Raw genomic sequence first — 17,110 nt, forward strand, 5'->3', positions numbered from 1 at the left:
GTTTGAATATTACTGAGGTGAAGGTTTCAAGGAGGATCTGGGGTAAGTCCACCCACTCGGAAAAGCTCTGATACATTTCAATAAAGAAGTCAGCAAGTAATTGAAACAAAATCTACAATACTATTTAAACATACAGGATTTGTACAGACAAATTCTAAAGCACATAAGTCTGTTCTTTCTTGAAATACTGTAATTTTAAATTGGAAGAATCCTAAGCTGTCATGAGGTTTTTAAAAATAAACTATAAGACCTTTATCATCTTGATCCTGCCCTTTTCAGAGAGTTAATGGATTTATAAATGCTAACTGTTTTAGAATTTTAACTCCTATGGACTATGTTTAGAAGATGAAAATATTCTGAATTACTACCTATCCACAATTAAAATGCAAGTTAGGATGAGTGGTACTGAATACTGGATCTTTCACTCATTTATTTAAGATTTATAAGCATTCAGAAATATCCTGGTGGGCACAGGCATTGCAAAGTTCATCAGACACATGAACATTCACTAAAATACAAACAAAAACAGGGACAAAAGCATAGCTTGACTTGCAGACACAAGAAGAGATTAACCTTACACCCCAAGACAGCAAGCAGACACCCGACACTGCACGGCAGTACCCATTTATGTGATTACTTCCTGAATCAGAAAGACTAAGCAATACAGTATATTCACAGCGGTGCTCCAAACGCATGGGCATTTCAAGCTGGTCTATCATGCTCAGAAAGAATAGTGCTCGGGCATCTGGCAACAAAACAGGCTCGCCACCAACTTATTTCAGCAAGCAACGATACTAGAAAAAGAGTGGTGAAAAAGAAATGCTGTTGTCTACAGGAGTTTCTCTTTGAAATGATAGAAATCCCACAACTACTGTGCAAGCGAACAACCCCCGGTGATGTAATATGTCTTGGTGTAAGAGTCACGGATACTGTATAATCTGTAGGAGCCGATGCACTGATTTTGACTGCCAGTTCTGTTTATCTCTTATAGTATAAATAAATGCTTATTCTATCACATAGAACATTAATGTAGCTCATAGATCACAAAAAGATCAATCAAATTAAAAAAATACTCAGTTGCGAGCTTTTAAGTGAAATGCACATTTAAGGAGTCTCTTGGAATAGAATGACAGGAGTCTTTCTGCTTTTATGTGCAAAAGCCCTTCGTATTCTCTCTGTAATGTAAAACCCTTGTAAAAACACAAACAATAGCACAGACAGGGGCACCATGTAAAAAAGCTGTCCCCTCTGGCAGCGTAGCAATGACAACCTTCTCTATCGGATTACCAGTCCGTGGATAACTGATTGAAAACCCTCCCTCAAGGTGACCAACTACTTCTGTCCTTCCTTGTCCTGGCTGTTCAATTCCTGATGTGTGTGAGCAGTGCCCTGAGCAGCAATCCCTGCCCCTCCGACACTGACCTGCTTCCCGGACTTTGTGAGGCGCTACCCGGGGTTTGGCAGGGCTGCTGGGGGCAGGGCTAGAGCTCGGGGTGGGGGTAGTGGTGGGGAGCTCGGTGCTGGTTGTTGCGGGTCTGGGGGTGGTGGTGGTGGGTGCTGGGGTAGTGGTGGGCTCCGTCACCGTCGTGGTTGGAGTCATGGCTGTTGTGGAAGCCTTGGCCTCCTTGTGGCCTGTGAGGAAGACAAAAACAGAACTTCAACTGAAGAGCTGAGTTACCGGAATGCCTGAAAAACCCAGCATGCAGTTTGATGCGGACTTAGCTTTTGTAGTTTAGTCACACTTGAGTCAATGTTACAAAAGAAAGGTGGGAAAAGTAGGTTAGCACTATCCTTTCAAAATGAGCAGTGGTCATGTCGGAGCTAGAAATGAAGACTTGACCTTTGTCACTTTGTATTCATTCTTAAAACATTATTTACAGCTCTGAGGAAGTAAGATAATTAATCTTTAATTGATTTTTTGTCTGTTGGGGTTTTGGAGTCCAGAACTGATTAGATCTGGTCAGAGCTTTTCCATTTTTACACCCTGTAAATCAGGGAAAAGCAGCCCCAAGAGATTTCCTCCAGATTCTGCAATAAGAAATTGATAACCTCCTTGTAAATTATTGCCATACCTTGATCTGAGGTTTTCTCCGATGAACTTCCAGAATTCTTTGTGTTTTTAGTGTCTTGTTCTGATTTTTTGGGTTCTGTTAGAAAAGTAAAATCTCTATTGATTCATAGTTATATTTCAGTTGAATAGAAAAGAGAAAAACAAAGTTTTTGAAATTACACAAGCCCCAATAAATGCCCTAAAACAATAGTTTAGCGAGATGGATTTCATCTGACCACATCTTTGAAAGACTTTCAAAATTAGTCAGCTTTTCAACATCATGTTCTAGATCACTCCCCTGCATTTCCATGGCAAGATTTCTACTGCTATAAATGTACTATTGTCTCCTGATTCAAGAAATACCTATTGTTGCATCTTACCTGTTTTAACAGAAGTAGATCTTGAAGGTAGGAACTCCAAGATGGAGGGATAGATCACATCTTTCTTTGGCTTACCCACTGAGAAACAAACACACAGTCACATAACTTCCTTCCTATCTCCTTTCTCCTTAGCCTCATGTTGCTTCTCGGATTTTTTTTGCACTGTAATCTATGTAGCAGATTGTAATCATAAAAAGCAGTGAACAGACATTTAAGAAAAATAAGAGTCCTGAAAATATAAAATTATAAAATATTCCAAACAAAATTTTCCTAAATTAGTGAAAAAAACAATTTTCTGAGATCTGACCTTCCACCTAGATGACCACAGAAACCAAAACATTACACATCAGAATATAATCAAGTTGATTGAAGCTCACCAAAATGATTCAATAGTCTTTATCAAGTACTGTACATTTGTATGATAAACTAGATGATAAGCGCTGTGGCTTTCAACTGGACAACTGTGAAAGATGACCCTCTGTCAACCTGATGGGTTTTCAGAATGAAACCACACTTTTCCGATGTTGCCAAGAGACAAACATTCAGAGACTGGGATAGCATGGAGAGCAACAAGGACCTGCCCCAAGATTCCGATTCTGGCCTTCCTTCTCCTCCCAGCCTGCCAGGGCCTCACCTGATACGATGAAGGACTCTCGCCACTTGGGAAGAGACAGAGATCGGACGCCATTGGAGAAGCTTCCTCTGTACACCGACTGCCCCGCCACCTTCCTCACGATCACCTTCCCTCCGGAATTAGTTATGACCCCGCTGCCAAACAAACCTCCAGGTCAGTAGGTAACACCTAAAAAAATCTGCAGGTTCAGTTCTTGTGTCTACACTACGTGTTCAGTGCCAAGATGTACAAATTCTCACCAGTGTTCCAAAATTTGCTTTGAAAAACAAGTCATATTACATGTATTTTATTAACATTTCCAACATTAACCTCTTTACTGCTCTCTGATGGTTGCAGTTGCCATAAACCTGTTTATGAACATAGTTTGAAATACTTTATTGTTGTGTGAAGCTTTGCTTTTTAAAAGCAATTTAACCTTTGTCCTTCATGAACCAATTTCTTAAAGTCATTTTCACCACATTATCACCACATCGTAACAACATCCATAACAACAGTTAATATAAGACATAATGAGCACTAAAGCCAACCTTCAATACACAAGGATAACAACAATAAAGAAGAGTCAATGAAAATAAGAGAGGAGTGCTGAACCTTGACAATATGTACCAGGTGAGCAGACAGTGTGTGCAAAGGACTTCATAGGTCATGCTAGAACGGCATCGACCAGCCCTTTGTCATAGACAATAACCAAACACTGTGACAGGACGATAAGCAAAGCTCCAGAACATCTTTCCACAATCCTGACCTGTGAATAGCTGCATTACAGACACTGGAGATGGAGGCATAGATGTCTGCTCCATACACAGGGTGCTTGGTCTCCCGGCAATTAGCAGGGCACTTGGCAATGAATTCTGGAATACTGATTTTCCCTGCTCGGACATCACAGTCTATCTGAGGAACAACTGGGAGTAAAGATTGGCATGGGTAAATTCACACCACCTGTTGCTGTTCATGCAAAACATGATTCTACATTGCCATATGGACATTAAACCAGGAAGAGTATGAAATATACTTTTCAAGAATGAAGGAGAAATTGAAAAAAGAGAAACAGTATGCTTTGACATGGTATTTTTAGTTATAAGGTTTAAAAAATGACACTGGATTTTAAATTTACGTAAAGTAGCTACTTCTGAAACAAAATACCAATCTTTTGGTAAAAGGGTATGTAAAACATAGTACTACATCCAGAAAACCAAGGACTCCCCATCCATTTTTGTTTACAGAGTCCCACCTATTTCATAACATCTCAGCTCACAATGTTTCTCAAAAACTGTTGCATGAAGCACAAGCAAGTCTTTTTGAATGAGTCTGTACTTCTGAATTCCATACAGGAGCGTTGCTTCAGTACTTACTTTGTTTGGGCTTTTTGTTTTTTTGCCCATTTTGCTTTGCTCCATTGCCACTGGCGAGCAACAAAGCTGAAATAGAGATCAAGAGAACAAGCAACAGGTTCACTTTGTAACGAGTCAAATTTCATACATCAGAAAAACAGGGCCTGCGAGAGTCTCACTGAGGTTACAGTGGTTTTTCTGTTTGAGTCTCAAACACAAACAAAAACTAACTGCAGTCTATTTAGAATACACTAATTATGGGCTTGTTGCACTGATGCTCAAACAAAATGCCTAAGTAGTCCTAATGCATTTAATCAAATATTTTAAACGGAGACGTAAGTTAGACATAATCACAGACCATATCAACAAAAATAGAGCTCAATAAATAGTGTTATTAGTATGAAACATGTCGCTGCCAAAATGAAAACATTGCATAGGAAGCATCAGGTATGACTTCACTGCGCACAGACCTCATCAGCCTCTGGACAGACTGCTGTGGGAGGCTGTTGCAGCTGCAAACAGGTCCCAGTCTTTGCTGTTCTTATATGAAATGTCTGTTTGAATGGCTATTGGTTTGAATTGCTTCACCTTACTTGGCAACTGTAACCCAAATACACTGTAACCCTGACTGAGGTCTAGATATTAAAATACAATTGCATTATCTCAGGTTTATGTTTTCCCAAGGAATAATACTATTCAATAAACAACACTTTTGCACAGTATTTAAAAAAAAAAACATTGTTCCCAGTGAGAAATTGATGTGAAATACAGACTGCTGTGCTTTTATTGTGCATCAGTATGTATAGTATTCCTTATTCTTGTAATTTTAATTAACTTCAATGGCATCACTGTGATGTTTTGGGTTTATTAACAGTTTACCAAAACATAATAGCATAAGAATATGTTTCTTTATTTAATATAATTTCACACATTATAAAACTATCAGATTTAAAGTTTATTATAAAGATGTTATATAATTTTAATTAAATACGTATCTCAGGCATGCATGAATCCAAAGCTGCTCAATAAAGTGCTTTTATTATTTGCTCCATTAAGTATGTTAATAACTCAGACATCTAACCTAAGATGGTTATGAACTTCATCTTAAATTAAATCACATTTTTGGTTCAGCTGTCAATCCAAAACCCAATACTTGGGACAATACTTCCTGTTTTCCTAAAGGCTCCTGGCTCTCATCCAACAGATGCCACAATCAATGTAATGTATTGGGATTTTGCAATGAGCTGCTTGGTTAAGAGGCTCATTTCAGCCAGGCCACCACTCAATAATATGTGAACTGAACATAAAGAAAAACTTACAGTTTTAACACAACACCTCCAACACTGAAACTTTCACTAATAAGCTAACTTTTAATAAGTCTACCCTGCCTTCTGATGAATATATAACATCATCGGAATAAATGCAAGTATTTTTCACATTTGTTATTTTCTCTCATTTAAAAGTTTTGTCAATCTTTTAGTGGTACTCTAAATATATATATACTCAAGTATATATGTATATATTTGAGTGCTAGTAAATGACAAATACAAAGTTAATACATGTCTTATTAGCGAAAGTGCAAATTATACTTAATTAATTTTACACTATACAACGGCTTTCTATTTATTAAGCTCTATTGCTCATCAATAACTAATACATGGCTTAAAGGTCACTTCTAAAACTGTTACCAAGGCTTAAAATCTGCAAAATTAGATTATATATCAAAAAAGCCTACCGACACAAAGCGTTGTGAGAGTAGATGTGCTCATGATGTCAGGCTTCAATACTGATCCAGGAGTGAGTCAGTGACGAGAACAGGTCACTGTGGTCTGTTAAACAAAAGGCGATACATTTGTTTTTGTTATTTTGTACTCAAATGTTCGGCTACCATTTATTTGGAAACAAAATCTAAGAAAAAAATGTAATTATTTTAATGTTATAAAACATGGACTTTGTTTACTCAGCAAATGCAATTTCAGTGACAGAACTCCAAAACAAGTTATTGTCAACTGGTTATAATAATTTGCTTAATGCACAATAATAATTAGCTTACTTTCAATTCCAACATTTATTTTTTTCTTCATGTCTTCTAGGGTCTGCAAACTTTTCTAAGTTGTTTTGCTTATATTAAAAGCTCTGCAAGAAATATTTTGGCCAACAAATCTGAGACTGCATTTCCCTCACAGCTGTAAAGTCATTATACTGTACACCACAGAAAGTGGACTTAAAATCTTTCTGCATCATTTAAGTCTGATTTAAATAGAATAAACAGAATATATTGCTAAAAAAAGCACAAGAGCTGGGCCTGTCTCAGCATGAAAGCCATAAAACTCTTACAAACTTTCACTCTGAAGAGGACTGTACTGAAATAATACACAAGGGAGTATTAGGCTACATTATATTGTTTAATTCCATGGGTCATTTAGTTAAAAAAGGCAAAATAATTATTCAATCTTGAGATGGGACACAGACAGTAAACGGCTAATACGTCACAGTTATACTGCTTTAATGTATCATCCTAAAATTACAATGGAGCCAGACCTCCAGGCCTGGGAGGTATTCTAGTTATGAAGGTCTGGTCAGATGAGTGAAGGTTTAAGTTAATTTTCCATTACATGCAGAATGCACTTCCCTACCACAGGGCTTGCCTTTAAGTAGAGGATCCTTATCTTTTTTAATCACGTCCCGTCGGGAACGAGACATGATAAGAATGAATTGGGAATGAATTAACATGATGGGAAAGAATTGGGAATTATTAAGCAGGAGATGGGTGATGAAATGCTTCGTCATGTCACCACATACTGGACCTCACTTGGAAAGGAATCATCCTTAAAGAGCACAGAGAAAGCAGCTCACAACCACACATCATGAGAGTGGCCAGGTTTTATAGCAGGTGGGCTGCTTGTTCAAACCTCGACTTTGTTTTGTCACAACCTTGAAAAACAACATGAAGCAGAATCGTCAAAGTCTCTCTTTACACAAACTTAACAGCATAAGCCATAATTTGATTTCTGGTAATGGCTTTCTTTACCTTTAAGGAATCTTAAAGCCCCTTTCTTAATGTAAAGAGATTAGTTTCGAACATCTGAACATGTATTTGCTTAATCCCACTCCCAGTGCTTAACTTACTCTTTGTTTTCACAAACCAGTGACCCAAAATAATCAAACAAGAAAAGCATTACATAGTGATGTTAAACTACAGCTGGTAAGTCCATTTACTATCTACAAATTCATTTGTTATTTTGCAAATGGATTGGATTTAATTTTCTGGTTTAACTTGATGTAGTGCAAGTACAGTCAATTTCCTTTTGTTTAAAAATTAGATATACTATACATGAAGAAACCTGTCCTGTGGCTTTTGTAGTAATGTTTTACTTATGTTGAATTTTGATCATATAATTGCAGAATAAAAGCAATTACTTTCATGAAAAAGAATACCTATTTCCCCTCCAAATCTTTCTTCAATATCTTTTTCTAAGCCCCATTTTGGGCATTCTGCACTTAGCTCACAAAACCATGACAGGAACCAAGTGACAACAGCTAAACTAGAAAAGCTATAGAGCAAAATCTTATTCTTAGAACATACCAAGTATTAGGTTTTAATTTCATTGAAGGAATTCAACAGTTTCATGAGAGCATAGTTAATAAATACAACATTTCAAGCCAGTTAATGTCTTGGCAGTTTGTGAATGAGGCACTGTTTTTGAAAGTATTAACAGTGCCTTAGGCTCTAATTCAGCTTCCCTTCCAAAATTACTGTTTTCAAGTTCTATCTAAGCCTTTATTTAATCACTTCCCTCCCATTACTTCAAACAAATTACTGCTTCGGTAACAATAGAGTTTAGTTGAAGACCTCCGCTCTTCAAATTCTGCCCTTGTTACTGTCCCCCAAGCCCGTCTACATTGTATGAGTGACAGGGCCTTCTCCTGTTATGCCCCCAAGCTCTGGAACTCTTTGCCCAAGGATATCAGAGAGTCACCTTCTCTAAACCTTCTCTAAACCTCTTCTTCAGAAAAGCCTTTACTTAACTGGCTCCATTCTTCACCCCTCTGCTCTTCTTAGTACCACCATCCACAGTCTCCTCTATATATTGTAATTGTGTCTTATCTTGTGTATTCTCCTTATTTATTGTTATTGTCATCCTGTAAAGCACTTTGAGAAGCCACCTTTAAAGGCGCTATATAAAATAAAGTTTATTATTATTATAATATGGGTAAACACTTCATATATTACCCCTGCTATTTACCTTTAACATTTGTGCTAGTTCTTTTTGTCATAAGACACTTTTTCAGACAAGTACAATCTCTATGGCACTCATTCCAAATGAGTACCTAGTACACTAGCTTCATGACATCAACCTGCTTTTACAAAACAATCCCTTTAATTTGAACACTCTATTCCACAAGATGCAAGCACACAGGTAATTTTCAATTAGCAACTAACTACCACCCTAAAACACAGGTGTTTTGATTTATTATCCAAATGATTCAATTTGTGAATGAACACCAGGCATAGATTGCAGATGAGGAAACTCTTGTGTCCCTTGAGCACTTTAGTGTCTAGGATTAAAGTACACGCTGTGTTAATGGCAATTAACATTACACCCCATTTGGAAAGCTTAGTGTTCATTAGCATTCAAATGTTTTCTACTGTATTAAAGAACAACACACAGATCAACATAGGCCACCAATAACACAGACACCACCTTTGCTGTGATTTTATTTGGGACCTCTTTTATCAAAGCTCATTGTGCAAATCTGTTTTAATCTCTTAAATTGCCAAATTTACAGGTCAAAGTTCCTTCCTTAGATTTTTTTTTCCCACCATTAAAAATGTACTGAGACAGAAAGAGGTAAAACATGAAGGATATCAGGACAATGGGACATATCAGAAGAAGTCTTGTCTTTGAGAGTAAATGGTATACACAAGTGTGTTCTTTGTTCTTGAACAGCAAAGGTCTAACTAATATTTGAAGAAATAAGCAACAAATACAATAAACTTCCTAATACTGCAAGAGATAACTGTCTCTGTGAACTTAAAATCTTTGAAAAAGAACAAGCATTTTAACTCTCACTATAACAAACACACAGACATTAAAGCATAATATGTTTTAATAATATGCCCAACCACCTACATTTCTTTATATAACGTGTTGCTAGTTTTATACTGTATGTTGTTGCTTGTGGTATTTAATAACAAATCGCAAATCCCACCCAAGGAACACTTTTTGAGAACACTGCTCCTGCTGACTTGTATTTAAGTTGGATGTTATTTAACAACTTTGTTGTTGTTGTTGCTGCTGTTCTGTATTTATGTTTTGGTGTTTCCTAAATTCCTTTGTATCGGAGAACACAGTACATACAAATAAGCATTTCACTGCATTCGTATACAAATAAACTGAACTGTTCATAATAAGGTACACACAGTGTCACACACTGAATATTATAAACACTCTAGTTCACCACTTAGTCACCAGTTACTGTTTTTTTTTGCATTTTTGGCTTTTATCTAAAAAAACAGCCACAATGAGACATGTCATATTTTTCATTCAGTTGTTTATGACAGCCAAGAACATTACTGGTTATTAAAGTCAGAGTTATCCACTAAAGCGTACCTCAGAACTCAGAGCCACAAAATGCTTTGTTTCTTCTTTAAAGCACTACATGTATGCACATGAAAAGGAAATGCTTGGGTGAGGGTTCAAAGGTTTAAAAACTTTTGATTTTAAAAGTGATAAGGGCATTTTCTAAAAGCTTAAATTGATTCAAAGGAGAGGTTTAGCTTCTGAATGAGATAGATTCTTTGATGCTGTTTTGTTGTACAGTAGGATATTTTCCATGTCATGGCTCATTCTGATTTATTACAAGACATTCTTACCATTACGCTATTTCTATATATTCAAAAAATTTAAGTAACTCACTGGCCCGTCCCCCCCAGGCATAAGAAATGAATCGGCTCAGTTTGCTCTCTTCCGCAGGACAAGACCGAGCTTGGATTATTCACTTTTCTGTTTTTCTTCTCTATCCCTGAATCAGGACGAGCCAATTATTCTGATAGAACACAATACAGCACTCACGAATCTTGTACAAGGTGCATGCAGCTTGAAATACAGATGATCCTGCCACCCAAGTAGGGTGGTAACTCAGCTACCGTGAGTTCAATTGAAAAAAAATAGTTCTTTCCTGCCACATGGCATGCTCATAAACATCTATTTGCTGGAGAAGCAGGGCCATATTAAATAACATTTTGAGGATGCATTCTTTGAGCATATTCTTACAAGAGCTCAGGCACAAAACCTGAGAATAGGCAAGGATGTTTGGTGGGAAAAAAAACTGTAACTACTGTAATTATTTAACTTTTCAGAAGAGCTCACACCCGTTTTAACCTTGTACTTATATATATATAAAAGTTAGATTAAAATAGTACAGTATCTGCAAATGATGGTGCTTTCAAACACAAGTTCAGGAGAAAGCCAAATTCCTCATCTCACTTTCTCACTCTTCTACACCTAAATATCTGGTCTGCCAAGCACCTCTTTTGCACTTCTCTTTTATAAAAGCTCATTGTGCAGCATCTTCACCCTTGCAGCAGCTCCCTGGCTCATTCCTCGTGAATTGATGGAGGGGGTCCTATCAGCCTCATTCTCACAGGCACGCTGCCGTCACCTCAGCCAGGCAGGTTCCATCAAGTCAACTTTAATATAGTTCGTCTCTGTCGTATTCATTAGGCTTTCAGGAATTACTTAATGCTGAAAAAATATATACAGATTTTGCAGAACTTTTTCAATAAGCTGAAGCATTGCATAAGAAGGATCCACATGAAAATCTAGCTATTAATAGGTACCAACCCCGGTTTAGAAATACTGTAACAATGAGGAAAAAAGATTTGGTAATCTATTCTGTAATAAATTAATGTTTTTTTATATAAAAAGTGAACTTTCACACTTCCCCAAAGGATAAACAAGAAGCATATTTCATGGAAGTCTGTGAAGTACTGTATGAACACACCTGAAGATGAAACCGACCACAGGAGGGCATTCAGACAATAAGCATCTGCAGCCTAGCCCTGTTTCCAGCAGACATGAAAGCAGTGCCTGTCAGCATCTGCACCTTATGGATGAAGTGAAAAACAAGAAAAAAATGCATATGGCCAATATACAGCATTTCTGGGTGACTAAGGAGGAACAAGACATGATGAGTAGCTCATACAGTTTGTGCACCTATACTATCAAAGATACTTGATGTCCTGATGACCTGCTCACATAAGAAACTGAAACCACCTTTAAAAAGAGACTATGTTTTTTGTGGGACTCCCTCCTGTTTTAACCAGGCTAAAATTACGTTTGTCAGTGTGATGCAATAGAATTTAAAAAAGAAAAGGGTCTCATCAACATTTAACGACACAGGCCCACCCAACACATCAAACTCAAACCTAATGCAACTTCAGTAGTTTAAAAAAATCTTCAAAAGAGCCCTATAGTGAATAACTGTGTTTAGAATATCTTTGGTTTTTACCTGCAATGGCAACCATTGTATTACCTGTAAATACTTTGCCAGCACCACAAATATGCAATTCTGGCCAGAGGCCATCATGTTTGTCCAGCAATCTCCTTTAGAGCATCTCTTGTAGAAAACGCCCTGCCATTTAACCTGGTGAAACAGTGAGCAGTGAGGACAGAAGATCTCTCCAAGTCGATAGTTGCCAACTGTATCTTCCCCACATCTGATCACACTGACCTATGTCTGCATTCTTCCACAGGGGTTCAAAGACACTCATGTCAGAAGGACATCGGAATTATCCTAAATTACCAACATTCAGTTGACAGCTCCACCCAGTACTCACTGATTGATTAATTTCTTTCTAAATATCTCTGCTCTGCAGATTTCGGCTTAACACACTTGCCCTGGAATTCATTACCCAGATTATAATTTCTTCAGTCCCCACATTCTCCTCTCCCTAACCACTCTTAGACTCTCTTTTGTACTCCTTAACCACACCTAGGCTCAAATTCCTACTCTTTTTCCTTTTCGGTATGGAATTAGCCATACACTTCCAGCCTGCATGTTGACATAACTCCCCACACCAACCTCTTTTAGAGTTTCGGATATAATTCCTTGCTTTATGTAACACTATATATCCTGAAGGATACCAGAGCACTCCTGTTCTTATTTATTTTTCAGCTTTTACACAATAACAAAACTATAGGAACGTGACAAATACAGAGACATTACATCTTATATGACGGCTTTTTGTTACGTTTAAGTAATTTCTAGAACAACAGGACAAATATTTATTTCCCTGGTTTACTAGCAAAAGGCACGTTTTCACCTTATGTACTTTCCTCCTTGCTCTGAAGGGGGTGCGCTTTCTTTAAAAAAACGTCAGAACATTTCAGGGATAATAACTCGTAGCTGAATAGTTAGCGTGGAACTCTTAGTTCAAGTTCGTACTCGTTCTCCACGCTCTGACGAAGAGTAAATAAAATCTAATTTTACAAAGAAATAAAGTCATTTAAAACTTTTTGTTAAAAAGGTGGCATGGAACAAGCCCTTCTCCCGTATTACATACTGCGAAATAAGAATTTAATCCAAAAGCTTCACCTGCTATTTAAATCAGCATTGGAGATAAACGTTCATTGCAACTTTTAGTTGCATGACGAGTTACTTCGCTTCTTTTAAGAAATGAGAATCGAGTGAAGGGAAAATGCTCATCTGAAGTGTGATATACAGTACTCCCATTATTCAACTATTCAATATTTATTAAAAATCGGCAATAAAATATGATTTTTAAAAAACGGCGCAAAGTACAGGAAAAAAAATCAATGCTTGCAATTATATATGACAAACACTGCACTACTGCAACAGACATCACAGCGATTACACCAGTTTGAAAAAGAGTCAAGTGCAAACTTCAGAAAAACTAATGCACAGTAAAATGCGTGTCTCTAGCTACAATAGACGCGAAGAGCTATGTGGGGGGGAAAGGTAATGTGACACTTACGATTTGGGGGCTGAAATGTTGTTTTCTGTCCTGTCTTGACACTGAACAATTTTTTTTTTCTGCAAGTACCAAATCCCCTTGGCTCAAAAAACTCCCAGTACCATTATTGTAAATCCGAGTGTAAAGAAGCGCTGTGCCGTCCTCTCTCCCTCATCCCTTGCGAGGCACTACCTCACAGCTCGCAGTGAGTCGCGGGGCCGCACACATGGCCGTGGGCTGGGATGTTAACGAAGCAACTCCTCCTACCTGTCCCACCCTTTCACGTGGAGATCCCGATTTAAAAAAAAAAAGTTCAAAGCCTGCCAGATCGAGGTTTCGACGCCTTGGAAACTTTGGCTTCGGGGTGCGATATGTGAAAAGTTTAGAAAGCTCTGTACCGGAGAAGGAAACAAGCTGCTGCATTACAGTTTCGATATCTTTGTCAGTATCTTGATCATTTAATGCAATAAACTGTATATCTATCCCAAGCAAAAGCGTCTTGAGGTTTGATTATTGGTTAATAATGGTAACCTTTGTTTTGTTTTGTACAGATTTTTCATCATAATCTCAAGGCACTTTACATAGAAAAAAAGCAAAAGCAAACCTAGTAGAAACATGAATACACAATTCAATACAAAACATGTTCACGTATTATAGTAAGTTTTAACACAAGGTTGACTGGTTTAAAAGGCCCAATCTGTGCTGGGAGATTCTTCCACAGCCTTGGAGCACCACAGCAGAAAGCCCAGTCTCCCAGGGATCAGAGCCGAGATTTTGAGATCCAAAAGTAGGATGGAGTCGAGAATACATATACTGTGCAGTTGTCAAGGAAAATAACAGTTCACGAATGTAGTCAGTACCCAAACAGTGCAGGTCCTTAAAGGTAAATCTGCAGTAGCTTTAATTTTATTTTGAAATAGGTTTTATTCTGAGATGTGCAAATGATTTTTTTTCTTCAGTGAGGATCTGATTATTATTCTAGTATGACTTAAGAACGGGTTTGGATACACCAGAAATCACTAATTAACCCTGAAAAAGACACGTGCCTGCATTATCTTCTCTACATGAGATCGGGAGAAACATCAAGAGACACAAGCAAAGTTACCAAATTAAAAAAAAAAACACATACAGTACCTTCATAACGTTGGGAACTTGAGCTTCAGATGTAAGATTCAGATCTTGGCTAAACCAAAATTCCTGCTCGGAGTGCTTGGATTGATTCCAGCATCAACAATAATCAAACTAATGTTGACACAGTTGTGGAGCTTATGAGGAGAGTCAATCAGTGAAGCTTCAGCACAGCTTCAGTCTTATTAGAGTTCAAATGTAAAAGCATCTGTTACAGTACATCCATTTTGTAACATTATCTATGCAGTGTGACAAAACAATGTTTGCCTAGTGTACAGTTTTGTGCAAAAACAATTTTTGAATATGAAATTTATGAAAACTGATACTATACCTGCTCCAATGCTAACATACTGTATATAACATGAAAAACAATGGGACCAAGAACAGACCGCTGTGGGACACCAGATTTTAACAATTTTGTTGAGAAAGATAAAAACGCAATTAGAGCAAATAGTTTTCTGTCACTTACTCTGAGTAAGTTTTAAATCAAGACAAATCAGTTGCAGTAATACCAAAAGCCCTCTCTAATCTATTGTGCAAGATAGTTTGATTAATAGTATTAAAGCCTCCTTTCAAGACAAGTATGACAAAAGGGATTAAAAGCAGAGTTAACAGCCATCAGTAAATCATAAATATCTGTTACCAGAGCTGTATCAGTATTGTGCATCAATCTTAACCCAGACTGAAATGGTTGATATAGTTTATGTGCAAATAAATGAACTTGTAACTGAATGACAACAGCCTGTGCTTGATCATTTGTCAAAAACAGTGGTTTAAATCACGTTTAAAAAACTCATTAGTAGATTTGAGACTAGCTTGTGCTTTTCTTATCTCCTAACAAAGAGGACAATAAAAGGGTTGTGGGTTGATGGAACAATTCTAGATCAATATTGATTTAATTTCTTGATAATGATCATGACAACAGAATAGATATTTCCAAATCTTAAACAAATCAAGACAGGAGGCACATATAATGGGTTTTACTTTAGTGATTATCTCAGACATCTAATGCATTAATGCATGCATTAATCTCAAAAGCATATAAACCATGTTCATACGTGGAATCATAAGGTACAATCTGCATTCTTGATGGCTCTTCATCTGAAAGTCTTGATTGTTAGAGTGTGCTTAAGTAAAATGTGCTGGACCTTGCAGAAATATTGAAATAATGTTAAGGAACTCCTCCCTTTGCTACAACAAAAAACAAAGACAAATTAAGCAAAGAAACACAAGGAAATTGCAAACTACCCACAATATTAAACATTCTCTCCCTTTCTAAGATTTTGCATATACTGTAGATCCTCTTTGAACAGGTTTGACAGCAAATTTACAGAAGAACAACCAATTTTCACTTACCCCTCTGCAGAACAGTTTAACAAGTATGGCTCACGTATCACACAGTATCATGTGTGAGTGTGACATGCACAGTTCTTCTTACCCCTGCCAAGATTCGAACCCGGTTGCTTGCAAGCTCCAAGCACACACAGCGGTACTCCTGAGATAGTGGATAACTTCTGCCAGGCCAGAAGACTGTCTAGATTTCAGAGGAGGGTAATGTCACTTCTGTAACTCTCTCAGTGCACTGGTCCCTGTTCCATAAGCACTGATCATGACCTGGAACAAACCTTCCCTGATATTAGGGAAATGCCCTGGATTTGACTCACTGGTAAACAAGAGGTCTTTATACTCCAAGGAAAATACTTTCCATGAGGGAGTAATGTCCGTGAACTTGCAACAACATAGGCAGCCACCTCTGTATTTTCCACTGGCATCTCTTTACTGAATTGTTGACTTTTGTAGATCTGAGTCCAAATGTCCCACTGCTGGTCAGCAAAGAGCTCTGTTTATTAGCCCTGAGTTCAAAGAGTGTTGCATGTGTTTACAAGTATTCAGAACATTCTTTATTTTGACAACACTTCTTAGCAATTCCGTACAACAAAACAACAAAACAAAATCAAATTCAGTACCCGATGTGAGGAGTGAATAGCAATCACTATGGGGTTTTGCATGGAGATCCTTTGGAAGCACTCTGAAAGCAAAGACTGTACTGTGGGTAAAACATGTTGGAATTAAAACATGTCATTTATCTCCCTTCTCGGCTTTTGTCAGAGCAGGGCTGCAGGAAACCGAGTGACTTACAAGGATTTGCAGAAAAAACCTGCTAAGTGCAGAAATGAGACAAACAGAGACGGTCATGTGAGAGATTAAAAGAAGGTAGAAGTGTCTGGAGCAGGATGTGAGTGTGTTAGATCTTACTGGCATTTTGTTTCAATAGTCTTTATTGCAACAATAAAAGCTCATTGCACCTTGATTATGGCCTTGGCTTGTATATAATTACCCATTGCAGGACTTCAGAGTGTATTGTCACACCTCCAGTAATTCTCCCATACCTCCATTTGTGGTTAAATACAGGCAGCTCTTCTCTCTGTTTTCCCTACCTGTCAGTCAACAGGCCCGTGGATGAACCATTCTGCAGGAAACATACCCCAGGCCATTGAGAAGGTATGGATAACAAAACTCTAGTTTTAAGCATCTAGTGTCTTTTAAGAGCAACACTTTTTGGACTAGCTTTACAGCAAAAATCCAGTCTGGGTTCTTTGATGTACT

At 37.6% G+C, this 17,110-nt stretch overlaps 1 protein-coding gene across 12 annotated transcripts in view; it reads right to left on the minus strand.

Moving 5' to 3' along the window:
• The window catches only part of vit (vitrin), a 31,114-nt gene extending 14,985 nt beyond the window's left edge, over positions 1–16,129 (minus strand). For 9 of the 12 annotated variants that reach the window (XM_088610118.1, XM_088610123.1, XM_088610122.1 and 6 more), the window contains exons 1-8: positions 13,397–13,610; positions 6,131–6,224; positions 4,417–4,482; positions 3,810–3,966; positions 3,065–3,198; positions 2,431–2,508; positions 2,073–2,147; positions 1,423–1,632 (exon numbers count right to left, since the gene is read on the minus strand). In XM_088610118.1, coding sequence (XP_088466244.1) covers positions 1,423–1,632; positions 2,073–2,147; positions 2,431–2,508; positions 3,065–3,198; positions 3,810–3,966; positions 4,417–4,482; positions 6,131–6,164 — 754 coding nt within the window. In that variant the 5' untranslated portion in view covers positions 6,165–6,224; positions 13,397–13,610. Of the gene's footprint in view, positions 1–1,422; positions 1,633–2,072; positions 2,148–2,430; positions 2,509–3,064; positions 3,199–3,809; positions 3,967–4,416; positions 4,483–6,130; positions 6,225–11,403; positions 11,498–13,396; positions 13,611–15,859 lie in introns of those variants that run through there. The other 3 variants (XM_088610112.1, XM_088610113.1, XM_088610114.1) reach the window with 3 other exon arrangements.
• Between the last annotated feature and the right edge of the window lie 981 nt (positions 16,130–17,110).

The sequence above is a fragment of the Lepisosteus platostomus genome, chromosome 17 (assembly GCF_059453375.1).
Source record: "Lepisosteus platostomus isolate fLepPlt1 chromosome 17, fLepPlt1.hap1, whole genome shotgun sequence".
Lineage (NCBI taxonomy): Eukaryota > Metazoa > Chordata > Actinopteri > Semionotiformes > Lepisosteidae > Lepisosteus > Lepisosteus platostomus.